This window comes from Ischnura elegans, chromosome 7 (genome assembly GCF_921293095.1).
Source record: "Ischnura elegans chromosome 7, ioIscEleg1.1, whole genome shotgun sequence".
NCBI lineage: Eukaryota > Metazoa > Arthropoda > Insecta > Odonata > Coenagrionidae > Ischnura > Ischnura elegans.
Genome location: NC_060252.1, coordinates 69,913,315 through 69,940,418, shown reverse-complemented (window position 1 = coordinate 69,940,418; position 27,104 = coordinate 69,913,315). Strand labels below are relative to the sequence as shown.

At 39.3% G+C, this 27,104-nt stretch overlaps 1 protein-coding gene across 1 annotated transcript in view; it reads left to right on the top strand.

Annotated features, from left to right (window-relative positions):
- Positions 1-27,104, top strand: part of LOC124162119 (heat shock protein 75 kDa, mitochondrial) — a 426,004-nt gene that overhangs the window by 131,195 nt on the left and 267,705 nt on the right. The window contains exon 3 of the mRNA XM_046538526.1: positions 6,190-6,272. Within this exon, the coding sequence (XP_046394482.1) occupies positions 6,190-6,272 (83 nt within the window). The remainder of the gene's footprint in view (positions 1-6,189; positions 6,273-27,104) is intronic.

Here is a 27,104-nt window from a genome sequence, read left to right as displayed (position 1 = left end):
TAATAGTATTTAATAAGTTCTCCATGCGGAGAAATTATTTAATACGATTAGAACCATTCGTCCCTTTATCTCTCTCGCATGCTAAACGGAGCGATTCTGTTCCGTTTAAATGATCTCTGCTCCTGGAATTTCTCTTTCATTGGTGATGGCGGGCGGTGGAATCCTCAAGTGTTTAAAAAACGAGGATGAATGCGTTAATGTTTACACTCGTCGAGGGTTTTATCGGATTAAGGACGGGAATTTAAGGGGGGGAGTGGGGAGTTGGGAGGGGGTTGAAGTATCGGGGTATCTCTGTGGCGTCCGCGGGCTCCCCTCCCCTCCCTTACCCCATCCCCTCGTTCCCTCGCCATTCATAATAATTATAGTGGTCCATTCACAATGGCTCTCAGCCCCTTCCCACCCACGCACGCCCAACCCCCTCGCCTCCTCTCTTCCACTCTCTCTTTCGTTAATCGCGGATGAATGGCGTATACAGGTTTATAATAGTTGTGGATTCGTATCGGAAGTCTATCCCTTTTGTGGTGAGCGGCTGTTCGGCTCTCGGAACTCTTTTTACGTACTTGTGATGCTCATTTTCTAATCTATATCAAGTACTCTTATGTATCCTCCCTCTTAGTGCCGCGAGCCGATTTATCGACTTTTTCTTCTCAGCCGATAAGTTCCACGAGGCGAAATGTCGCTTTTGAGGTAGTTAGTTGTTCGGATTAATAATTCTGCTGCAATTAAACTCTTCAAAATAAAATCTGGTGTAATTTTACTGTTAAAAAGTGAAATAATAATGGTTAAATGAAATAAAACGGGCTGTTTAAGTTCCAAATAATGACGTAACAGAAATTTTTCTAGAAATATGTTAATTTTATTAATATCCTTTGGCATTTCTCGCTAGCGCAACTCGGATTAGGTGGAACCAAGAGAATTATTCTTGGGGCTGTTACGCTATGTCATATAGAAAAGGTAAAGTTGCATTTCCTGTCGGTAATTTAAGGGGATTTATTTTGAGAAATGTAATTCTACTAACTTTGATAGTTACTATCCGCTGACGGTCCTTAACCAGAAATAGGAAATTGCATTAGAATTATTAAGCGTGAGTTGGGAATAGGGTGGTTTCCTATTATTTTTTTATTGCCTAAATCAAAAGATTATTACTCCTGGAGTACGTATTTCACGCTTTTAGATTTTTAAATGACGATATCTATTTTTCGCGATCAAATGAAAAGTGAAAAATTTCAAGCGCGCGAAAACGCGACGCGTAAGTAGGAATGAGGGGAAAAAGACCGTGCGACGCATTTCTGGTTCCCCCTCCCGCCTGGTAGGTGACCTTGATCGAGGCTCTGACCGCTGATAGGACGCAGGATGCTAACGGGTAGCTGAGTACCTTCCTGTCTGGTAGCGCATGGCTTAAAAAAGGTTTATTAATACCTTATCAAGCGAAGAAAACTTTCCGACCTTAGCCAGTTTTAATAGGTGATTATTAAGACATGTTTCCCTGAGCTCTGTGCCTCATGCATGCATTGGTAGCCTCTGACGATGCGTAACTCCTATCCTCTCGTGTAGAAACTAGGTCCCTGTGACGTCACGTGGAGTGGAATCGCATGGGCGCCAATCTGGCCTTTTTCAAATGAGGATAAAATTTGACCCTTGCCATTCGTCTAAACAGGTATTTCAAAAACCAAATAATTTGTGTATTATGAATACACTAATGGTGGGCAACGAATCGCCATCAATGCCTTTTGTTTTCTTTGATGAAGGAAACTACCCTATTGTTTGGGGGATAGCGATATATCTTATCTTGATCTTAAATTTGTTGTGAAAAAACCTAATCCGTCAGTTTATCCGTTCCTTCTTGTTTTATTTATTTAAAAAAGAATTGGGATCTCGAAATTAATGGGATTTCAAAATTCTCGACGCGTTATATGTAATACACGTTTATTGCAGAAAATTCACCGATAGTCAAAGGTCTGAGGTGGTGGAGAATGTTTACATTTCTGTCAAACCATTGTGACATGTATGATAAAATTCACGACACTATGATGTGGTTGTGGTATTTTTTTTCATAACTTGAAACTAAGTTACACTTGGTCCGCTGTTACTGGTAATAAAAGACGTGATTTGACACATAGGTATTGTTCCTTTTTCTACGTATCTCGACGGTTTTGGAACAAACTCAAGTGCTCACCTAGCCCAAGAGTTAGTTATGTTTTGATTAACAAAATACATTTTTATAAAAATAATGAATCACCTCCAATTTACTCACTGATAGGGTTGATTTCCATAAAGTTAGTTTCCATCTAATTAAATTTATGTTCACTTTAAAGTTTTCTAACTTATTTTGCAATAGATAAAAATCATAATTAATACTTTTACTGATTCTCAATTTATGTCAAGTGATGGGATTTAAAATACATTTGATACTGACCTCAGGTACAGCTGTCGTTGTCTTTTCAACTTAAAATGACACTAACTCTGTATCAGATAAGTAGACGTGATAAAATTGCATTCAAATTGAAATACTTGTGTTATAGCAACATTTTTGACGCGAAATTTCGACACATAACATAAGTCAATAAAAGTAAGTGTGTTACAAAACATTTAAAAATGAAAGAAGGGACATGATAAAAAGCATAAAATACATGCAGTAATGAGGAACTATTTAAAATTTATAGACTTTTGATCCACATTATGTCAGAAAATTTAATGGAAAGCATAAAATTCTGTTTACTAAATCATTTCCTTAACGTTTCAGACGAATTATATGCATAGACACCCAAGATTTCAAGGCTGAAAACTTGGATTTAGGTGGGTCAATGCTCTGATTTCATTCGGCTCTGCCGAACTTGCTGAAATTTCCCTTGAAATTTGGAGGAAGAAATGGCCGCGATACATTGCACATGCAGCTAGTAGTTAATGCACTGAAGTGTGGCTGGACGACGCGGTAAATATGGTCGAAATTCACTGCATAGTCAAGAGCCCAAATAGCTATGCTCGGTAGGAGTTAAATGTCTGCAAATAAATGAGCGCTAAAGAACTCAACGGTTATGCGACGTACTGTGGACCTCATGCACCATATTTTAAGTTGTTAAGATCAGAAAACCATTCACATTTTGTGTGCAGCACCCAATTATTTCCTACCAAGATTTGAGTACCCTTAAAATCCCTTCTACGTGGCATTATACTTTCACGTCATGCAACCAGAACGATTGTACAGTTTATACTGCGCAGTTATAAAGCAGTTTCAGTTACAAGTATGTCACCTGTGTTCACAGAAGTCCCGAAGAGAGTAAACTCCATTCTAGGTAAGAAGTGGGCGATAGTTTTATCCCGAAAATATACGGAAGAATTCGTAATTGAGCGTTGCCATACTGCCACGCATGTTATTGAATTTCTCCGATACAGTGGATGTATAGTTGGAAATTCCCGGTTCTATGAGAACTTTATGGGGACAATTTTTTGAGAGTCTAGAAATAGGTACCGAGGTGGCCGCAATCAAACGACATCGGGCTTTGCGTTAATTTTTTCCGCCTCTGTATAAATAGTCACGAGTTTTCTTTATTATTTCAGCATTACCATTATATTTCATTACATCACGCCTTTGATGGTTGGCCTACTACGGTCTAGATTGTGATCCAACGTTGATGACGTCGTGTATTGTACTGCTTTTCTTTTTTATGCATGACATTTCATATAGCTTTCCTTTTGATGATGACCTAGATTAATAATATTCTTTGTTTGTCTAAAATATATTTGTTGAAAGAATATTACTGATGTATTTAGTGTTTCTTACATATTCACAGACCAGTGGCCAGTTATAGCAAATATTCTTTTGTCCTCTTTTTCCCTCTCCATTGGGGAAATATCTTTTTCATCTCATGGTACAATTTTTGTGTGTTATCCGTGTAATTTTAGCTGGTAATCAATCCTGTGAAACGATGACAGGTATTGGTCAATTTCTCCGAGTATAAACTTGTCTATTGGGGTTTTGAGATTTTTTTGGAGTGAAAATCTGTGCCTTATTCCTCCCATCCCATGGCAAACCTCTTCGTACCCCTCCCCCATCATTTTCTTTTTGAATTCGCGTGGGGTTTGAGAACTCTTCCCATTTCCACCAATCACCGCTTCCTATTCTCCCCATCCTATGTAGCTTATCCTCCCCCCTCCAACCCCGCCCCTCTGCCCAAGGAAAAAAAGGGAATCTCTCTGCTTCGGATTTTTCGATGCTCACTTTTTTCCCCTCGGGCTTCATTAAGGTGAGTGGCCCGCCTCGAACAAGGGACGCCTGGGCCTTTTTCGGCCTCCCCGCTTGCCGGTCCTTACCTACCCCGTCCCTCGAATTCTCTGCCCAACATCCCCTTTCCCTTCGGCACGTGCCTCCGGTAGGTTCTTCTCTTGCTAATTATAATACGAGTCCCCGCATTGCCATGCCAGTCAGGTGGATCGAAACTGCGAGAAAGTCATTTACCCTTGTTTTGTGATCGCTCAGGTCGTGGAAGTTCAGTGCGACTATGTGGATCAGCGTTAATACTAAATTCATCCACCTTGTTTCCATCGTTTGAAAAGTACAACTTTCACGTCCGAACTTGAAAAATCCTTAGAAAAATCTGGAAAACTATTTCTTTAGGAATTAATAATATTATATAAATAACCTATTGTTCAGAAGTTATTTTAAATATTTATACAGATTCCCTACGCAGCTCTGTAGAGTTCCTTTAAAGTGCACCTTTCAAAGTAATTTATGTAGAATTTATTCGCAGTATCTGCAGAATTTTTGGCTATTTCCGTAGTTCTTCAGAATTCCGAAAATTTTCCACGGTTGTATCACAGTATGTATGCCTTTGCAGTCACTGAGGATTTGTACATAATTCCCTCGATGGTTCTATATAAGTCCCTTTCCATATATTTTACGTCAACGCTCACTTTTGAATACTTAATAAAGAAAAATGCGTCTGTAAATGTTTTAGCGCCATTTAAGGAAGTATGTAAAATGCCAAATTAAAGAAAACAGGCATATGCTATGCAATTAAAAAATAACTTGGAAAAGATTCAATTGTATGTCCCTCACTTCGTAAGACGCTGACTTAGGCCATTAGCTCAACGTCACTCTCATCTCCGTATAGTTAAAGCTGTGCCTGTCGCTGGTGGTGATGTATGGTTTTGGCAAATATTCCAGTTGTTTGCGGTGCAAATGCCAGTGAAATGGCTTTTGTGCTCCAGTGTGCCCATTCCTTGTCGTAAATGAACGGTTTTTGTCTTTCGCAGCGCAAGCGGATTTTATGCCTACCTTTGTTTGCTCTACATCACGGCAATGAAAGCGTTCACTCACGGTGAAATAGGGTGGTGAAAATGTTGGTCCTGCTATCACGTTTATATGGTTTTAGCGCATGGTTTTGATTTCCATGTATATTTGATGGGTACTCGTTTAATCTTTTTATTTGCAGCTAATGCTTCTTAGATTCTTTCTCTGATGAAGCATGGTTTTTGGCCAAAACAAAGCAGTGTTTAAAGCAATCGGTAACACAAGAACAGAAAATACGCTATATGAAGCAGCAGCACCAGGTTGATATTTTATGTTTTGGTTTATAGTCGTTCTTGTGCCTTCAGGAAATATTATTATGCCTCTTTTTTCTTTCGATACAATTATTATCTCATTTCTCTAAGATTCTGTGGCTACGCGTACGCTTGGTACAATCGATAATTATCATGCCAAGCCGTTCGTTTCTATTCCTATTTTTCAAGTAATAATTGAATATAGACGTAATTTGTAGTAATTCGTTTCAAAATCCTTTATTTACTTGGCAGAATTCATTCTCAGTTTTACGAAGAAAAAATTCCGTAGTCTTCGAGTTTAGTCCCATAAATCATAGAAAGCATATTTTAGTTGAAATATTTAATCATATGCATTTGTGAACGGTGACATCTATTCAGAGGCTAGCACACATAGGAACCTAGCTACGGAATACATATATGGTTTTAACTATTGTGTAATCTGGTACCTTATAGTCATTGAGTGGCAGTGAAAATAGCGTGGTTACCTGTATAGAGTTTGTTGGCAATGCATTAATCCTTAATATTTGACGTTGATTCATTTTTCCTTATGAATATACTCTGTTCCATTTGACGGAATAATCCACTTGTCGCATCTCGTCTGTGCGTTGAAATTTCAGATTTATAATTTGTTGTTAATTTTCTTAACAGGAGAAGCGGATCGGCGTGAGTTCCAAGCGGAGACGCGTATGCTTTTGGACATTGTTGCAAAGTCGCTGTACTCTGATAAAGAGGTAAGTTATTGATTACATTCCGCACGAATAGTTCTTTTATTGGTCAAGCAGCCGAATAGGGTTTCGATTGTAGTGCGAGAAAGTGCCTTTGCCCGAGTACATTTTTAACATGACTTTTTAATTTAAAGCTTCTTTTGATATTATTCTTCTTCTCCGAACTTTAAATATGTATCAATTTCGTGTTTCTGTAAATTCGATTTTAATTTCGAGAATTAAGCTTGCTTTTAATAATTGAATGCATTTAATTATGTTGTGACTGATTTGCCTTTAAATAAAAACAAAAGATAGTGATCAATTAAGTGACTTTAAGTATGCCGTTTTATTGTTTTTACGCATTTGTTTCATTTAGCTTTAATGTAATTTTCGTCGCGTCCCTCTGGAGAAAAGTTTCTGGAAGCTAAGCGTATTCTTTCCTGAAACAGCTGCAACCAGTAATACTGCCGTGTGTGTTGCATAGCTTGTATTTCTAAATGCTTTGCATGCGTTGAAGAAATTAGGCATGGTTAGACGTCGATTAATTTCAATGAATAATATAATAAATTTAAGTATTGGAGTAGTATGAATATAACTACAACCATATTCTGAGATTTCTAGAGGTGGCATTGATATCCCTAGGCTGACGTTCAGGGGAATTTAAATTCCATGAAATGTGGATTTAAGGTGATTAGAAGTTGCCATTCTGATTTGACTCTCACCCCTAGACGTATGCATAACTATTAAAGTTTTCTGTCACACTAGCAATCACTCCATTGAAATATCTCATGTCTATTCTACGTTCCAAAATTGCTATTTGGTAAATAGTAGAAAGCTTTTATTGGGATTGAATCGAATATCTATTTTCATATGTTGAGTAAGTCGTCTGAAAACATTGAATTGATATGTTTTTTTCCATCACATTCGTAATTGTATGCTAAGTACCGTGATTCTCTAACGTATAAAATCGTTTCAGGCTTGATTTTGTGGAATATTGCTATCTCCATGATAAAAACACAAATGGCAATATCCACACTATTTAATTTAACACTCAACGACCGACTATGGTTTCAACGCTTTGTGTCATTTTCGAGGACTTAATCAGAAATTAAATAGTGTGGAAATTACCATTTGTGTTTTTATCACGGATTTGTTTCTGATTCCTTAAGTAATCATCATGATTCTGAATTGAAATTTCAAAAATTGTAGTCCAAATATCGTTAATCGAAAATGCCCTGCGGAAGCATGTTATTCTAATGTATTTCTAGTTTATATTTCCGTTTTAAAATCATTTTTGTAGTCGTGGTTGTTGTTGTACCGTGGTGATGAAACAAAATCCTTGGTTTTAATGTTCAATGAGAGGACAGTCGTTTTTTTAGACAGTCTTAACGTTTGTGGACTATTTTCATCCAGAGATATTCCTCTGCAATTTTATGAAAGAGAAAACAACCTTTAAAGCCAATATTCATACTGAGTCCCTACGCAACAGGTAGTATGGATATCGAATTTAATTAATTGATAAAATCTCGAATCTAGAACGTGCTTAAAAACGATCATTCGTATGCATCCTCAACAGCTCATGAACTTCGTTCCAAGAAGAAAGAAGTGTGCCTGTGCCTTTCTTAGAATATTTTTCACGTGGCGTTGCGTTTTTTTTTAGTACGTGTAGAATACTACGTTTTCGCGAGAATTTTAGTCATATTTTATTGATGTGAGATAACGTGTGCAAGGAAGTTACAATACAAGTAAATTTATTCATTCGGTAAAAATGATCGTTATTGCATCAAGTTGTTTAATATATGCGATGAAATCACTATTAGTTTTATCAAAGGTATTGTTCGGATTGAAGAAGGTGTAGTATTCTTTCTTCCCCTATGGCCTTGCCCTCCATTAATCTTCACTCTTCAGCACACAATCGGGTTGTGTTCATCATCATCTGTGGCTGTGCCTTTTAGCTGATTCTCTGCATTTCCTTCTAATAAATTGTTATCAAAATGAAGAAGGGATTCTGTGTTATGGGGGGGAGTTACGGCAAATTTTGATGAAGAAATACATGTAATACGAAATTAACGTATAATAATAATTATAATAAGTGTTTATCTTCGTGGACCGTTAGGGTCCTACGGATTTTATATTAATAAATAGTTCACTTGCTCTTACAAATTAGAACCGTATGAAAGAGTAATAATAATTTCCAAAGACCTTCAATAGATACATTAAAATCAATATAAAATAAAGAGTATCTTGCATATTGCCACCGTAACTTACACTTAATAAATAAATCTAAAACTGTATTACACAATAATAACAAATAAACCCAAATATATATAACTCAAAATAACACATATCGCAACAATTACTTCCACTCAATTCATAACTAGACATCAAAGAAGACATCGGTAACTAAATGAAATTTGAGAAAAATAAAATATTTAAAGTTTACAAAATTTAAAAGAAAGAGTGACCGAACCCTGATACGCAGTAACATACACTACAGACACCATGTCTCTTACCGTGCACCGGAAATCCAGGTTTACATTAAATTAGTAGAAAAAATATATGCATGGTCGGAAGGCCTTGTATTTATTTGGTTTTAATTATAATTTTACCCTTGGAGTCACATGGACCTGCTCACTAACCTCGTGTTTCAAATAAGTTACTGGGCGATTTTTACCGACGAACTGAACATCCTCATTATCTGAATACATGTTCATGCTGTATAGATTTCATTCATGTTATCAACCACCAACTATATTCGTATATATTTTGTCAATGCAACAGTGTAGGATTCACATCCTTTCATTTATTAAGTGAAATTTTATTATTTCCCTGTTATTTGAAAATAGTTGTTCATGCGTTTTTATATTCGTTAAAAATGACCTCACTAGAAAAACAAACCCATTATTTCTAAATGGCCAGCATAAGTTAATCGTCGAACTTACATTCCTATTGTTTTTTCTGTGTTTATCTCTTGTGTTTGTAACCAGGCGCATAAGGTGGCCTGTTTCGTTTTCGGACTGTTTTCCTTCCAAAATCTCGCGCCTGTCCATTTGGTCACGCGCCCAATCGCTGCCGTCATCGGTCGTGGTTTCCGTCGCGCGAGGGCGCTGCGTATCCTCGGTCGGCGAGTCTCCGCAGCGGCGCCGCCTGCATATTTACGGTTGCGACAAGCAGGTGGCAGTAGCGATGGGATGGCTTGGCGCTCGCGGTACGAGGACTAAGCGGGAGCCACCTGATGGACGGAGTCAAAATTAAAATCCCCGGAAAGTCGACGGGCGTCGAAATCATTTGCGTGGGCGCTTCGAAACGTCCCGCTCTGCTTCGCAGTCTCCCACGAAACTTGCGTTTTTTCTGGCGTACTTCTCGTTTCTTTATTTTTAAAATTCCATCTAACATTTAACTAGACATTCTAACGTGATGTCTAAATGCAATTGTGTCTTCTTGTGACACTATCGAGAAAAGGCTCGAAAAATCGTTTGTAAATATTTTAATTCGGTTCAAAAACTGGATACGGTTATATCTGTTAATTTTGCTGTAAAATTGTGGGTAAATACTTAAGTATTGGTGTCATAATGTGACATCGATTTTCTTGTTCGCATACGAATATCATGATTCAAAGGTATCTTGTTGTATTTGATTCGAAGGTATCTTGTTGTATTTGATTCGAAGATATCTTGTTGTATTTGATTCGAAGATATCTTGTTGTATTTGATTCGAAGGTATCTTGATGTATTTGATTCAAAGGTATGTTGTTGTTGGAAATAAAGGAATAGAAGTTTGTAAGGTGTAACAAGATGTAACTACGTTACGAAACCCGGGTCGTGCCCATATTAATGTAATAGTGAACCTTACAAGTTTTATTCCTTTTATTTCCAATATGGATAGGTTTCACAAAGTAAAGCCTGAAGTTATCAGTTGTATATTGTTGTATTTGATTCAAAGGTATCTTTTGGCATTTGTTCTTTTCTTATTACTTCTTATTCAAAAGGTGACTCAAATTTCACGTTGATTAATAGGTACATTAGATTAACTATAATCCCACAACGTTGTCCTAAAAGAATTACCCTTTGGGGTTTGGTATTGTAAATGGTACGTTTGCAAATTCGTAGAAGTGACACTTACATTCCCACATATTAGCAGACACCACGTCTTCTCAATACTTTTTTTTACACATTTTTTCGTAACTTGCTTAAATTTTCACAGTTGAATTGAAAACCTTGTTAGTATTTTTTGTGATGCCCTTGATTTTATTTCCCAATTATGAAAATCTTAAAATTGCATTGCTAAATTATGAAGCTATTTCTATTATTTTCGACGCATGTTCGAATCTTTTTAGATGGCGCTATTGTTTTGTAATCACTTTCCAAGCTAATTGTGTTGATTTTTGAGGCATATTCCTGCTCCACCTTTTATGCTGAGTATTTTGTATTGCTTTATGCTGTGTATTCTTTTAGTTGCTTAAAGAAGTGTTTTTGGGATTATTATTTCTAATACGCCGGAATAACCTCGGTTTTGTGGGTGTAATTCTCCATTCTGGAGAATATCTGGCGTGGGAAAGAATGTTGTGGGAAACAGGGCGTCGTGGAAGGAAGATTATGGAGTGTATGTAATGTTTTTCATGAAAAAATACCATTTCACCTCCTCTTTTCTATTACTTAAGTCCTGTGTGTAAAAGAGGTAACAAATAGTCATTATTATATTGGAAGTAGCTGTGGATTTATGCCATATCGTTTGCGCCAAAGCACTCGCAAATACGAAATCATTTTTTTAAATGTTGATTTGTCCAGTATAATACGCGTACTGTTTATCAATCACTGTTCACTAATATATGCGGAATGAATTGCTTAATATTTTTGCCTGAGGTTTGAATGTGTTATTCTGTTCTAAATGGACATGTTTTTGCTTAAAAACTTTTCTTGTCTTTTTTCCTCATTCTACCATTGTTCTTTATTCTATTGTTTTATGGCATAATGTTTGCCCTAGTGGCGCAAATTCATATAGACTGTTTTCTTGTGTTTTCGCCACTTCGTTAATGTGCTCCAAAGTTTCCTTTAAAATGCAGGAGCCTTGAATTTTCATTGCTCCCGTTGGTCAATGCATTAAAGGTAGCTCTATTTCCTGTTTTCGTGATCTTGCTAAAATTTTATCTTGCTGCGTATCAGTGGCTCCCAAACCTCTTCATTATTTGATTTTAATTATTCCCATGCCTCCGAAAACAGCACATGGTTGGCCTTTTACATCGGGTTTTCAGCATGTTAACAATCACACATGAACGAAATACCATGTCCTGGATGGCGGAAATCTACCCAGGCGGGAAATCTACCCAGGCGGGACTCGAACCCGTGACCTCTTGTTTGGCAGGTGAGCAGTTTCGGCATTTCTTAATAATTCGACTTTATTGGTTGAGATTGGGACTACAAATTCCCATCTTCCATGTAACTCTCGTCATAAATTGAATATTTGCGAAGGAATACATTGCCAAGTTATTATTAAATAATAAAAAATAAATATTTAAATTAAAATCACTCAAATTATGACAATCGAGACTTAATATTCTTAGCTCATTTCTTCGCGCATCGGTCATTGGGATACTTAATAAGCATTTTCTCTCTCGTTAGCCGATGTTAATCTACCCCATTCTTCGCTCCACTCCCATCCCTGTGGTCCGCTTCGTCTCTTCTCTTCAGCTCCCCGGCTCTCCCCTCTGACTCCAATGAATCACCGCCATCGCTCGCTCCATTCCCGCCATCGCATGCCGTGGTTGCGCGCGCATTCCCGCCTCGCCTCTCTCTCCACAACTCTGTTCTACAGCGCCATTCTCGTCTCCATTAATCGGGCTTTCGATCACCGTTCCCTCATGTGGCTAAAATCAGCCAATTCGGCCCATTTATGGGGGAAAAATAACTCTAGCAAAATTTGTCGCGACTTATTTTCGCCCAGTCACTCCTCTAGTGGTAAACATTCTAATGGAGAATAACATCATCTACCAGTTACGTAGAAAATTCTAATGTTGTGTAAACCAATCGGGATCGCCTAGGCGTCGGAACTAAGAAGCCTTCGACTTTCCTACTTCACCGTCTTTAGGTTTGTAATTATTGCAATCATTTTAATTATAGAGGTAATTATTGTCAAAGGTTTTATATCGGCTGAGGTAGGGTAGGATTTCATGGAACATTTTGCGAATCTCCCCTTGCGTCGCCCTTCCCAAACTTATATTCCTGCTTCAGTGCGGCGAAAAGCGTACCACTATGGAGATTGGCCCGCAAGTTACATTAACAAATATCCACCTGCCTCCCCGTGGACATTTTAGGACTTTCGTGTTTCGGTGTCGATGACTTGAGAAAGAGGAGATAAATCAAAACGGAAAAGTACATGTGAGTATAGAGGAAGGAAAGGGAATGTGGAAGTTCTAAATATGGTGTGCGAAGAGAAGAAGTTAAGGTGTTAAAGGGGACAGAATGTGTTGACTTTGTCAAGCGTGTTGGAGTGAAATCTGGTAGATAAGTGGGATTAGGGAGCAAAGGAGTAGGTTTCATGGATGGAATGAAGAGTTTATAGACCGTACAGGTATTCCAAAATGAATGAAGGAATACTAGGGAAAGGAGACAGGCGGAGGTATTTTTTAACTTTGGAATGTTTCTTTCAATCGATAAAAAACATTCGGTTTTCGGAATTTTCCTTGATATATGGCAAAAACGAGTCTATTGTTGACTATTATTGAATGCCAAGGCCTTATCTATAAAAATAAATCCGGGATTTGGGGGGGGGGGGGGGGGAGGCTTAATTTCAGGGGAGGTTCATTCCGAGGAGACAAACTTAACATTGAGGGATTGAACCCCTCGCTCCCCTCTCTCAATTGCCGCTGCCTCGCAGAATACCTCTTCTGGAATTAATTTCTCAGTCATATCAGCCTCGTACCAGATAGTATTGGAGTCATGCTCTCTTATTTATTCCCACGCTACCGGAAACTGCACATATTGGCCGTTAACATCGAGGGTTTCAACAAATTTAGTAATTATACGTGCACAAACAACCATGCCCTGGATAGGGGCTCCCCGGTGGGACTCGAACCCGTGACCTCTTTTTTGGTAGGCGAGGACTTTACCTCGCCGCAACCGAGGCCGGCAGAAATATAACAAAAAATGTAACTTATGTATTTACCTCCGAAGAGACTGCTGCGCAACCTCCTAGTGAAGAAACTCCTCCAGTGACAATGGACAGACGAAGGCGTTGATCCGGAAGCCTCTTCCGCCATTCGTCTTCAGGCCAGAACCCCTGCGATTAAACGGTCGAGAATTAAGGTGATCTATTGGGGGATGCTGGTTTTATGTGGGATTACGGGATCTACTGGGTTTTCATTCGGTAGTGGAGGGAGGGCTTCCCTTCGGACCGTCAGTTTATCAACCCTTTCGCTTTTAATCAATTCGTTATTTAGGGCCGGTGGGCCTCCAGAGGGCGTGAAATCTTCATTTCCTCCCCTGTATCTACGGGATCGTAATCGTCGCGACGATTACGACGCGTCGTGACGAAGTGGATGGTTTATTAAAAACATTTTTTTTTTATATTTCAAAGATTGTATATGATTTGTAGAAAGTGGTCATGGTATAGTTTTATAGTTTTAAAATTACTGGAAAGTCATTCTGCAGATAACTCAGCACTTTTGTTCACACTTTTCCGTGCGTTAGTTTGTCATCGATAGGATTGAAAATGTATAAAATGAAATGCGACTCTAGTACTTATTATTTACTCACTTTTTCGTGATAGAATTGTACGTTTCATTTATTTTTTTCAACTACCTATAATATGAGCAGGAGATAAGCTTACTGACGTATAAATGATGATAGTGGATATTGTATTTTGTCGTTGGTAATAATTATTTTTCCCCAGAATTGTATTTTTCTGCCTTCTAGGATAAAAAAGTATGTAATTAACTGTAATTAGTACCGTAACCGATAAGCCCATTGATGTCTTCAGTCTCTTTTTGTACTTAGAGTATTAATAGAATGGGAACGTATAGATTTGATCTGAACTACTGTCCCGTTTTTCTGGGACACAATCGAAATCAGTTTTGCCTAGTAATTTTTATTTTGTGCTAAGACCCAATAGTGCGCAGCAGGGTTATTTTAATTTAAATTTCTTTTGAGAATTTAGCTGGAGTTAGATATTTGATCAATGCTAGATAAGCCCGACGTGTTTGGTTGACCTCTCTTCTGAAACCGAGTACATATACAGGTGCTTTTCCTTTTATGTATAGACGTCAAATAAAAGGCAATCGTGACTTGGTTCTTGTGTTGAGAATGCATTTTAGCTGTCAATTTACTTATTTTTGGAGATTAAAACTATTCAGTATCTATGATTGCGGTCACGGAGAGTTGTAAATTCACTGGCCACACTTTGTAGAGGATAATAATTTTCTGCTAGTAGATTCGGTAATCATATAGTAATGGGATATGATGTACATGTAATTATAAGCTCTGAAATCGTGATGAAGTTGATAAGTTATTTGAAATTTATAGATTGTATTGTGTCGCATTGGATAGTAAGTGATCCTGTCTGGGTTCATTACACGACTTTTTGACTCAACTTATCAAAAATATTATTCTCAATGGCCACTTTGGCTTCCATAGGTGGAGTTGATTTGCATCGTGATGGTAAAATTGTGTGTTAATGAATCGTTGTAGAGAAATACGTGTCGAGGAATTTCCGAAATCAGCGCTTTATAATGATCGGCACAGCTTATTTTTTGGCTTAGAGTTTTCGGTTTCCGCATACGAATGGTAGGTTATTTTTGTAAACAAAAAGGTCGCACGTACTAACTAATTGGATAAAATTATTCCTTGAAAAAAATGCTTTTTTCTTGTCTTCATCACTGGTCAACAATCCTAAGATCGGTTTTTCGCGGCTCTCCACTCAATTCTCCTATCAGCTTATCTATCGGCATCTGCGTATTTCTTCTCTTTGACATCCTGCTTTACCTGTTCTATGTATTTTGTTCGAAGTCTTCCTTTTCCGTTCTTGCCATCCACTGGTCCCTCGACGATTGTCATCATCAGATTATCTTGTCTCAAGATGTGGCCTATAAGGTTGTTCCGTAAGATGAGAGAAAGAAATTATCAGCATAATAGCCCAAGCGAAGGGAGCATTCCACCGAAAGATAGACCTGCAAACAGTCGGAAACTTAAATATGGAAGTAAAGACACAATTTATGAGAACCTACATTTGGAGTATGCTCCTATACGGAAGTGAGGCGTGGACTATGACAACAGCGGAGAACGTCTTCGAAATGTGGTGCTACAGAAGAATGATGAGGATATATCGACCGAGTTAGTGACGAGGAAGTGCTAAGAGGAGTAGGAGAGACGCCTCATGAAAACTTAATAGCCTTTTTCTTGTACTATGTGGAAAGTGTGTTGATTAGTGGTTGTTTTTGTTGTAATAGAGCACCGTTTAAGCCCTATAATTTTTACGTAGGGTCTAACGATACACGATTATTCTGGTGATTTGAATTTGGTAGGTATCTTTTAATCGCCATTCAGCTCCTTGTCGCTGCACGAGATCTATACTTGCTGTGGTTGTAAATTCCTAACGTCTCTTCCCGACGAAAGTCTTTGAATACAGTGTGGTGTTTTATTGTAAATGAAATAAGGAGATGTCATAATCTATTTCGAACACTTCATTCGACACATCTCGACCGGTTTCTTAACACTCCCGTGTCAATTTATAGAGGTAATTAATTAATTACCCCTAATCAAAGCTTCCTTAATTACTCATGAGCACATTCCAGTAAGCTAGCTCACAAGCATTGAAGATATAAATAATAGTACATTTTCTGAGCTTAAAACATGTATAAATGGTAAATACTTTAAATTATGCCCGTTGACTGGCTTTTAACTTCGTTGGTGTATAGATTTCACAGTGAGCCGTCCCGTTTCCCATCTCAAATGAAAGGAAATTTTATCTGCTCTTCATCGCATTATTATTCATCGAATGTGTATGGACGACGGTTAATTCAAATATCGTCGCAAATCTGAATGTGTTCCAATCTCTGATTTAATTAAGGGGTCGGAAAACGGAACCGTTATTCAACAGGTCACTCATTCGAAAGCAGATGAATTGATTTTGATTTCGTGGAAGGCAATTTTATTCGACTTTTTGTTTATTTAGGTCCCCAATATGTAATTCAGGTCAATAATCCCATTTTTCGTGGTTTTCAGTATTGCAACGAACTCCACTGATTTTACGCGTATTTGCTGCGCTTGTTATTTTTAATTTTAGATCGTAAGTCATTATTTTCCTTGTTATTTGTATGCAATTCAAATATACCATTTTGCTACTTCATTTTTTCACCAAATTGTAAATATATCTTCCTTAATTTAAACATTTTCCCTATAATGAATAGTAATAAGTTACGTAAAATAGCATTAATAAATCATAAAATAGCTCAAAGAAGATACATGCGGATTTTGTTTCTGGCAGTGGCGTATATAGCCTATCAAATCGTTTGATTTGTGAATACTTCTAAAATCAGTTAGAAAATGGCGTGTGGTGACAGTCTGTCTGACTAGTACACACCCCCACTCCTCAAATGATTTAAAGGAATTGGAAAATAAAATACCTTACCGGAATTGCTCCTATTATAGCTTTGGAAGTTGCAAAATATAAATTAGGGAGGTCTACTGAAGGTATATGATTTCATTGGCAGGGAGAAACATTTCCATTGATGATACTCTTGCCCAGGAAAAGGAATAAGTCTTGATGTATTGAAATGGAGGAAGTTAGGTTTACGTATTTATTTGTGCTTCGGAAAATATTGAAATCATGAGCATAATATAATTCATTGCTCCGAATTTTTTTCAAGCAACTACGTATTCATGCTCATTATTTCCATTATGAATGAGATCCGCTAAGGCTGCAGTTAACTGCGCAATGGATAATATTAACAACAACAACATTCTTAAAATGAATAATATATATATTAGTAAGTATAATGGAGTCAGTATTGGAAGTATACCCATGGAGGTCGACCTTCACATATAAGACGTAGATGATTTTTCTGAGCTATTTTTTTGGAAAGGTGCATCTTATATGCCGTAAAATACGGTATTTAATTCGAAAATTTGATAAAATCGAAGTTGCTCAAAGTTTTGGAGCTGGTGAAAGAAATCACTTCGTGGTCAACTGCTGCCACCGGTTGGCTTTTGTCGCTGTCTCTTTCGATTTTCTCGCATCGGTGGCGTGGCTCAACGACCGGCCCCGTGGGAAAGTTGCCACGGCCCCCATTAGCTGCGATCCTTCAGCAGCGCGTGAATAATCAGGCTAATTAAGATAATTGAATGGCGGAGTGGGCGGATATGTTTATTTTCCGTCGGAATTCCGGTGCGCATGTTTAATGTGGTCTGCGTGTACGTGTGTTCACCCGCCGACGTGCATTTTGATTGGAATGCATTTCGAGCAATCGCGCGTGCATTAAGCGCGGCCGGACTATTTTACCCCGGATTTATTCGCGCAATTTTATGATCGGCTGAGTTTATTTCGCGGGGATAATTCGATTACTCGCTCTCGTCGTTCCTGCGTTTGCGGGTTAAATTCTCTCCATCTCGCGCCTGCCCGAAATGATTCCAATTGGGATGGAGGAGTCATGCCCCGTTCAGATTGCGATTGTCCGAACGATCGTCCTAGCGATAGTTGGCAGAATCAGCTGTGTGAATGCATGTCCTGACAATAGTTAACTTAGTTCCTAACATGGCCACTTTAAGATGGTTAGGCGCTGGGAGACCGGAAGAGGAAGCGACAAGAGAAAAACGAAAAGTTCGTGAAGCTCCCTTTGCTCTATTTTTTTCATGGATTTGTCCAAACAAGAAAGAATATTGGCGGAAAAAAATTATTCTTAAATACACGTTAAACGCAGTGATATCTTGACCCTGCATACCTCAACAGCTTTGCTAACCGTCAATTTCTCGTTCTGTGTAGATGTCAGCACTAGAGGGCAGCACGGATTTTAACCAACGTTGTGTGAATGCATGATAGTTCCGACTATTGCTGGAACAATCGTACGAGGAATCAACGTGTGGGATCGAGTGGTCTTTAAAGAGCATTGTCCGTTGTGGACGGTTGTGTGACACAAGCATTTTACGCCTTTTGATGAGATTTTCTGCAGTTTTAGCCCTAATTGTGAAGTCGTTTACGGTAGCTACGATACCTAGCCCTTTTAATTTTGATTGCTCGAGAGAAAATTAGTCGAATGAGCTGAATGTTCTTTGTAAGGGATCGGTTTAAAATGCAGGTATTCGTAATTACTAATTACCAAGCAGTTACTGTTAAAATTTTATTTATATTTAACGCAATGAAAGTAATTGTCGAAATCCACGCTTATTTATTCCAACCGACTCAGGTTTCGGCAGTTAATGTCATTTTCAAGGACGAATGCCAAATCTTAAAAGGAAACTTACCATTTTCTTGAAATTGGCCTATTGACCTTTTCGGTTTGGGTTTTTCTTGAAAATGGCAATACGTGCTGAAACTTGGATCGCTTGAAATAAATAAAGGTGGAATTCGATTAGTACTTTCATTATGTCAGATGCTGTTATTTTCTAAATCCGGTGATAAGTAATTGAAATTTCTATTTCAGCTGTGTAGTTTCCGCGAATACCATTTTTTACGCAAACATCCCTGTCAAATCATGTAAAACAAGCGTAAAAATTAAAAATTAATTCAGAATGACGAACGACTTGTGATAAAAATTAAAAGATCTGCAAATGCGTGATTTTGTTTTTTAATAAAAAAAAGTATTTCTTTTGCTGGAACTTAATATTGTCTGGTTTAAAACTGGAGGGTTTAATTTATGACACCTTTTTATACCTTCTACCGGTCGTCATTTTTTAAAAATTCTGGCTTTTCCAGTTAGATTTATTGGAATTTGTGCTTTCAAAACTTTATCATTTGTTTGCAATCATGTGACATGTCTGCTTGATGTGAGTCCAAGCTGAGGAAAAATGTACTTCAATTGTATTTTAATTGTTTTTTTTTCTACAGTTTGATTTGTAATAGATTCATAGTGAGTAAACGTTGGAGTTAAAGTAATTTTTATGTACAACTGCTTTTTGAGTTGTAGTTAATTTAAGTAATTCTGAACCTACGTCAGCCGATTATTGATTTCTTTACACTCGACGCACACCGTCGGAAAAAAACTATTAATTGAAAAGCATTCGTAGTGGATAATCAGCTTACGCTGCAGCGCGCTGTAGGCTAATTTAGTTTTTTAATATCGAAGGAAGATTTTATTTTATAAGCAATCTTTACGAGAAATTGGTCTCCTCTTCCTCCTTTCAGTTTCGTCACCTTCCTTATCGGTCGCATTGCATTATAGCGGCTTCACCTCTCAGTAAGCTGCATTCGTACCTTACACGTGTTGTGCCATTGCCGCCATAGTGCCATTCTACACATCGGCAACCGGACATGTGTCCGGTATAAATACTGGGGCAAAAGTTGCATAGTTTTGCTTTCAATTCTGTTACCACAGCGGGGCTTCGTTAATGGTCCACATGATCTCTGTTTTCGTCCCATTGCGAGACTTGGACATTGACAGCAGCAGAGAAGTCAAGAGTGGAAGCATTCGAAATGTGGTGCTACCGAAGAATGGTGGAGATAAAATGGCAAGAGAAGTCTCCTAGAAACCTCAAGCAGAAGACGAGACAACTTACTTGTCCACATTATGAGGCATGATGGCCTGATGAAGACTATCGTTGAAGGATAAGTGGGAGGGAAGAAGGGCAAGGGACGGCTCCGAATGAGTTTCATAGGACAGGTTATAAAGGATGTAAAAGAGAAGAAATACTTCGCTATAAAAAGGTTAGCGGATAGGAGAGATAAATGGGGAGCTGCGTCAAACCAATCTTAGGATTGTTGACTAATGATGATGACTAAATTTCCAACTCCCCCCCCCCTCCAAGGTGGGCTCGTTTTGGGGAATATGGAAATGTGAGGAGGGATGGGCGGGTGGTTTGGGGTGTGCGGTCAATATCGAGCCGCTCTTGTCATCGCCCAAGTGACGCCCGTGCGTCCGATCGCCACCCCCCACCCCTTTGGTCCACCCACTCCCACCACTTCCTCCCCCCTCCCTCTATATCCCTCCCTCGTCTCACCATCTCACGTGGACTTTAGGTGCTCCTAAGCTTCTCTTGCAGGCGGTTAATGATGGTTATCATCCGGACTTGGGGCCCGGTATCAACTAATCATTTTTTTATGGCAGGAAAATTGCGGAAATAATTCTCGAATAAAAATTTAGATCTGCCGAGCCTTGTTCAGCGTCGATCTATGCTTCTTCCTGACGTCAGTTTCGCAGATGTTGCTACGGGCTTCTTCAGGTCACTGAAGTTACGATGCGCCACTATTTTTCGTCTTATCAAATTGGGAATTCGTTTCTCGCCCAATCAATGGAGGACTTTAATAAATGCTAGGCGATATTTCGTTAGAGAATTTCCGTACGTGTGAACGGCTGGTGTCCTAAAATCCCGCCCATTGAGGCGACTTGCGGGAGTATTTAGGTATAGATTTATCCTATGCGTTGGTTAGGTCTCTAGTGATTGGCTGTTGGAGATTGCCTTTTTCCTCAGGACACTTTTCTGTGTCTCGGCGCGGAAGGGAAAACTGACGTCCAGATAAAATATGGACTAAAGCGGAGTAAAACCCGGAAGGCCTTCATCTTCTTTACATTGTACTGCGGAAGCCCTCTTAAATAAATCATTCTCGGGTTGTCAACCGGTTGCATGGATCCATATCCATTGTTTCGAAGCCTCGCTCTATTACCGCTTTCAGGGGTGAAGAGGAAGGCAGCTCGTTCAGCACTGAAAGACACAGTGAGGAACGGAAACGTTGGAAATGGAGCCATTCACCTGATTGACAACCCAAGAAGAATTTCGGCGTATTATCACCTTTAAATATTTCGTAATTGATGAATAGTTACTGAAATCAATTATGCGGATGATGCTGGTTTCGCGAGATTAATTTAGATGGTTATTCCGTCTCGTGCGGTGTATCGCAACTAAAATAATTTATACCAATTAAGTAATCCACCGTTTTAGGCAGGTTAATATGTAGCATTTTGCTAATTACCCTGGCCAATCTTCCCTCCCAATTACATTTTACTCTTCAATTCACTATGGGGCCTACGGTCTTTTATTATACCTACAATTCCTATTCTGATCCCACCCTTCTGTTCCTTTCCTCAATCAAATATACTCAGTTCTAACTCTGCTTTTTGTATCTCCTCCCGCTTAGTTCAGCTCAACGGAAATCTTATGTCTTCAACGTATTTCATTGATCAGATTTCTCCTCTCGACCACCATGTCTAGCTCTACCTTTTTCCCCTTCAACTCGTTCCGATTCATCTTTTCCATTCTCCATATTATTATCGGTAATTTACCGATCAAAGTTTACGCGGAAGAAGTCACTCCAATTCTGCCAACCCCTCCTGCCTGATCCATTAGGACTGTTTATATCTCTTTTCAGTTTCGCATAAGGCCTGTTACACAGGGAATTCTATCCGTGAACCCTTTTTCTTCCATCTCCTTCTTCTGTTACCCAAAATTCAGGGTTCGAGGATGACGTGGGAGCCTTAGAGGGGCAGGCCCGAGGGTGGGGAAATAACTTCACTTCAGGCCTGGGGAAGGGGAATGGGAGCGAAAAACTTCAAAATTAATCTTGTTTGTCTGAAAAAATATTAACATTGAACTAATCTGCACTATATCAGCGTATTTTCCAGTGCCCCGACAATGAAAAAGTCGCTAGAAAATAGTAGGGGAACCTTGCCCTAAGGTCGAAATGACTATTTTCTGTCATCGTGTTGAATGTGATTGGGCAACAAAGCTGTGTAGGAATACTAATCTCTAATTATTATATATTTTACCGTTTGAATGCATTACTTATATTATGTAATCGTAGCTAATGTAAATATTTCCCTATAATTCTAGATCAGATCAAAATTATCCATCGAGGAAGAAATTCAATGACCCACCTGTTATTTGTCTGTTCGCTTATCTCTTTTGACCATCCTCCCTCCCCCATTGTCGTAGCTTCGCAATCACCTACTCACCACCGTCCTTGGAGTTTCCCCCTACCCTCCCCTCGTTAAATGATTGTGAAACCCTGCATTAATATATACTATACCGCCCTGTCGGTATATCTATGAGTTCTTCTTTTGATAATTACCTGTATAGGTTGAAACCGGGCGAGTCTTTTTATAAAAACTGGGTGGAATATAACCAAGTTTGCTATTTTATCTAACATGTCACGATTTCGCAAAGTAGCCTCGCAAACCATTGATTTCGGAGGAAGAAATTGTTTTTGAGTATGGAAGATTGAGGGAGTTCGTTCTGCGCTCCGGAAGACGATGTGAGCAGAGTGAGGTGCCGAAACGTTGGAAATGGAGTCATTCATCCGGTTGACAACCCGAGAATATTTTCACCATATTATCTACCTCTCATGTTTCGTAGTGGAGGAATAGTTTTGGAAAGCATTTCTGTGTATGATGATAGACTTCGATTTACCGCAAGCATAAATTCTCCTCATTTCTAAATATCGTTATCGGCGCGATTCATCAACTCTTTTCGCTTGCGCACTGCGGCTGCATCCGTTGAACCGTTTCCTTCTGGACTTCGTCACGTCCTGGAGTGGTGATTATCCTCGGTATTCTGCCGATGGAGTCGGAAGGCGCTCAGCAGCAGCCTTGCAATGGCGAGGCGGGCGCGTGTGATTGATCGCCTCCCATGGTCAACGCCGACTCTTCGTCGCAATGTGCTCGTACCACTTCACTTATAAGCCGCCTGCCGCCGCGGCAGTTTCTGTAAACAAGCCATATCACCCGTTAAGATACACTCGACCGGGAAGAGTTATGTCTTGGCTTCCCGTCGGCCTCTCTGTTGAACGTGCATTCCCGAAAACATATCGCCTATATTTTCAGGCGAAATATCTGCGATGAACATTATTTTTGTGCGCGGTTAACATCTTTATCCCTGTGCGAAAAAGCCACAGGGGAAAAAAATCATTCGCCTTGACCAGGATTCGAACCCGAATCCCCCGATTTCCGGTCGAGTGTTTTAGCCAGTTAAGTTACCGAGGCGTCATTCTCTCCTGTGGAAATTTGAGGACTATACCGGACAAGGTGGTATGGACTGCTGAGCATATGATGCCACGAGCAGTCCAAATCGTGCGCACGACCGGAAATCGGGGGATACGGGTTCGAATTCTGGTCAAGGCGAATGATTTTTTCTCTGAGGCTTTTTCACACAATTTGTGCCATGCGGGTGACTCCCGTAAAAGTTATCACCGAGGCTAGTCCAGGTATACTTACATCTTTATCCCTTTGTTTCGAACGAGATAACCATGGTGAAAATCTTATTGATCAATTATTATTATTATTAAAGTAGTCTACTGAATAAGGTAGGTTTCCATGGTGTTCTTAAGAAGCATTCCGGTAGCCTCCGCTTCCTTAGTGAACTTCCCTCCTCAATCCACAGTAAGGCATACCACCTTTCATTCTATCTAAAAATCCTATTCCCTTCCTTCCTCCCTCTCGTTAACCCAATATTCTACCCTATAACACCGTTTTCAACATTCCCTCCCCGCTCAGCACTCGCTCCGTCCATGACTTCTGTCTCCTCCATATCTGAACTAGAATGTTGACAAACGTATAGTTAAAATTAAATTAATGCAAAGGACTGTGTAATATTATTAATTGATATTGATTTCTCTGATGGTCGTATTTCGCCCCGATTTGAATTGGGTTTTTTTTGGTTGATTTTGTTTGGAATCAGCGTGTGAGTTTCAAGCATATTTTGTGGATATTAATCAACTTTCTAACTGTCACTGAAAGAAAGTCACTTTTTTATTGAGAAGTGGGCCAGTCAAGAAACGCAATTGATTCTGTATGGGTTTCGGGAAACTTGAATCCGCAAGAATAGCGGATAACTTCTGCAACTTAAGTATCTGGGTTTGCTAGGAAAAATCACATGTTTTGCGGAACGTTGAAAATAAAAATGAATCCGTCAGTTATATTTTGAATTTCAAAATGTATCTAAAATGATGCATTATGTATCTGGTCTTTCATATTGCCCATTTTCGGATTACAGCTCTATAAAGCATGGAATTGTATCTTTGAAGTAAATGAAAAAGCAGAATATGCGTATGTTCCATTTTAATTTTTTTTGCGCGTATTAAGTTTGCTGCTGATCTTTGGATCCCGGGTTCACGTCTCGAGTGAAGCCCTCGGACACGCATGAACAACATCTTCGAAGTGCGAGATGGCCCAGGGAAAGGAACTGGCCCCCCTACCCTGAGTGGGTGAAATTCACATGCCTGTGTCTTAGTTTGGGATGATCTCTACCCTCACCTATCCAAACCAATCTTCGGGTTGAGTCACTGAGTGAGTTAAGTTTAAAACTTGCATTTTAGACGTTCGTATTATCCATATTTGCATATTCCTTACAATAGCCTTATTCCTTACATTCCATCTATTAATCCTTTTCTCTTCCTTCATCTCCTTCGCTTACCTTACAATGTTTCCTCTAACAGGGATTTTTAACATCCATTTCCCGCTCAGTATTCGCTCCATCCAAACCTCTTGCCTCATTTGCATCTCATGCCGAAGGCAGTCTTTACTCGTCCTCCGTACTTACTTTCTACGATATCACTAACGCGCTATACTCTAGCCCAGTGGGCAAATTGTGGCCCACGGGCCACATGCGGCCGCCGCAGAGTTTGTGATGGCCCGACACAGAAGTTAAAAAAAGTAATACGGTACACTTGTCTCATTAAATTGATTATATAGTTAAATGCGCCGGCAGCTAGAAATCTAACCAATATGAAATTAACCAACTAAATTGGTAGAATAGAACTACCACTATTGTTTAATTTTTATTATACAATTTATATGTTTTCTGAAATTAGATATATTGTTAACTGATGAATACAATCATTGTTAACGGTGCGGCCCTCCGATAGCCTTCTCTCATACAAAGTAGCCCTCGAGCCCAAACAATTGCCCACCCCTGGTATAAGGCAATCGTAATATGAGGCAAAATTGAAAGGAATGGACTCAAAAAGGAGCAATTTCTTTTTTATGCGTATTACGAACAGTGATTCACTAGCTTTGACTTCGGTTTCGTCATGGGAAATAATGTTTTCGAAAAAAAACGTCACACCTGAAGTAGCATTTTGGCTAATTTTCGATTTCGGATCAATGAGATGCGTAGGCACAACGCGATTCTTTCATAGGCTAACTCAAGGAAAGGGATAGCAATGGTAGCCAATCATTCTAATCTATCGGTTGTGGCCCATTGAATACGGCTCTGAAGAAACCGACGCGACGTGGCAGTAGAGATGGGGCTGTTAGCAACTTTTTGTAGTAATTGTAAGGAATTTTGGGCGTTGTTGTTCCGGTGGTAACGAAATCAATGGCTTTAAAATGGAGCATGGCGGTTCACGCATCTCCATTTTACGCGGCATCTTGGGGGAACACGGTGCGATTAATATTTGCAAATTTGTACCCCTCGTCCCCTGGGCGGAGCCATCCAAAACCTATTTGGCGATGTGGTAACCGCAGCGTGCAAGCAAGTGGCGGTGGTCATATAACCGTCCGGCCTTACCCTTCTTTCCCCCATCCTCCTGTATAATATTCGTTTCCCGGAGATGTCCCCCTCCCCTGCCCCCCTAATTGTTTCGTCGTACTGTTCTTCCCCTGCCCTGAAACCCTTTTCAGGGTAACCACCCACGCGGGAATTTCGGGAAACCGGACAAAACCCGAGAATCGGAAGCTGCAGGGAAAATCTGGGAATCGCTCCAAGTACCAGGAAGGATTATTTTTTGTTCAATAAATTTACATAATACCGCTGCAGCCTTCATAAATAAATCTTTCTCGGGTTGTCAATCGGTTGAATGCGCCATCGTCAACGTTTCGACACCCCGCTCTGTTACCCCTTTCAGGGGTGAAGAGGGAGGTAGCCCGTTCTGCTTCTTTGAAGACAATAGGGGAGTGAAGTGCCGAAACGTTGGAAAAAGAACATTTCATCCGTTTGGCGACCCGAGAAGAATTTCGGCATACGTATAATATTTTGTATGAGAGTAATAGTTACATAAATAAATTATATGGATGATGCTGGTTTCTGGTGATTAATTTAGAAGGTTATTTATTCCACCTCGTGCGTTATGTCCTACCTATAATAATTTATATTATGTATTTTACCCGTTAAGGCAGTTTTGTATGTATGCGGTTCACCCTAACCTCTCTCGCCTTCCAAGTTGGACTCCTTTTTTCAATTCACAGACAGGCCTATTCACTTCATTTCCATTCATAAATCTATTTCCTAATTCTCCCTTCCCCTCTTATCTATCATCGTCCGTCCCTGCACATTATGTTAGTATAAATTGCTGAACTTAAAGGAAGTTCACTTTATAATACTGTGTTGAGGTAGCGAACCTCCCCGGGCTCATGATAACTTGTTGCCAGTGCAGAAAAAGGTATCAAAATCAATTGGGAAAACTCTGGAGTTTTATTAGTATGAATTCTTAGTCTCCGTTAGCATTGTGAAAAAAGTTGAGGTTTAACCTTCTTGGTCCGCGAAAATTTGGTGCCTGTATTGAAAACATATGTAAGTTTATGCATGATTTGCCATGAGAAAAAATTCCCCTGTACCGGGAATGGAACCACGGACCTTTGGCTTTTAGGGCAACGACGCAAACCACTACTCTATCCAGGTTCTTTGATCCCCGTGGTATGTCTTCTTTCCAATGGCAAATCATGTATGTTTCACCGCCGTTCTCGCGGCAGGCTTCGAAATATTCCTGAATTGCTCTCTTCTTTAAATT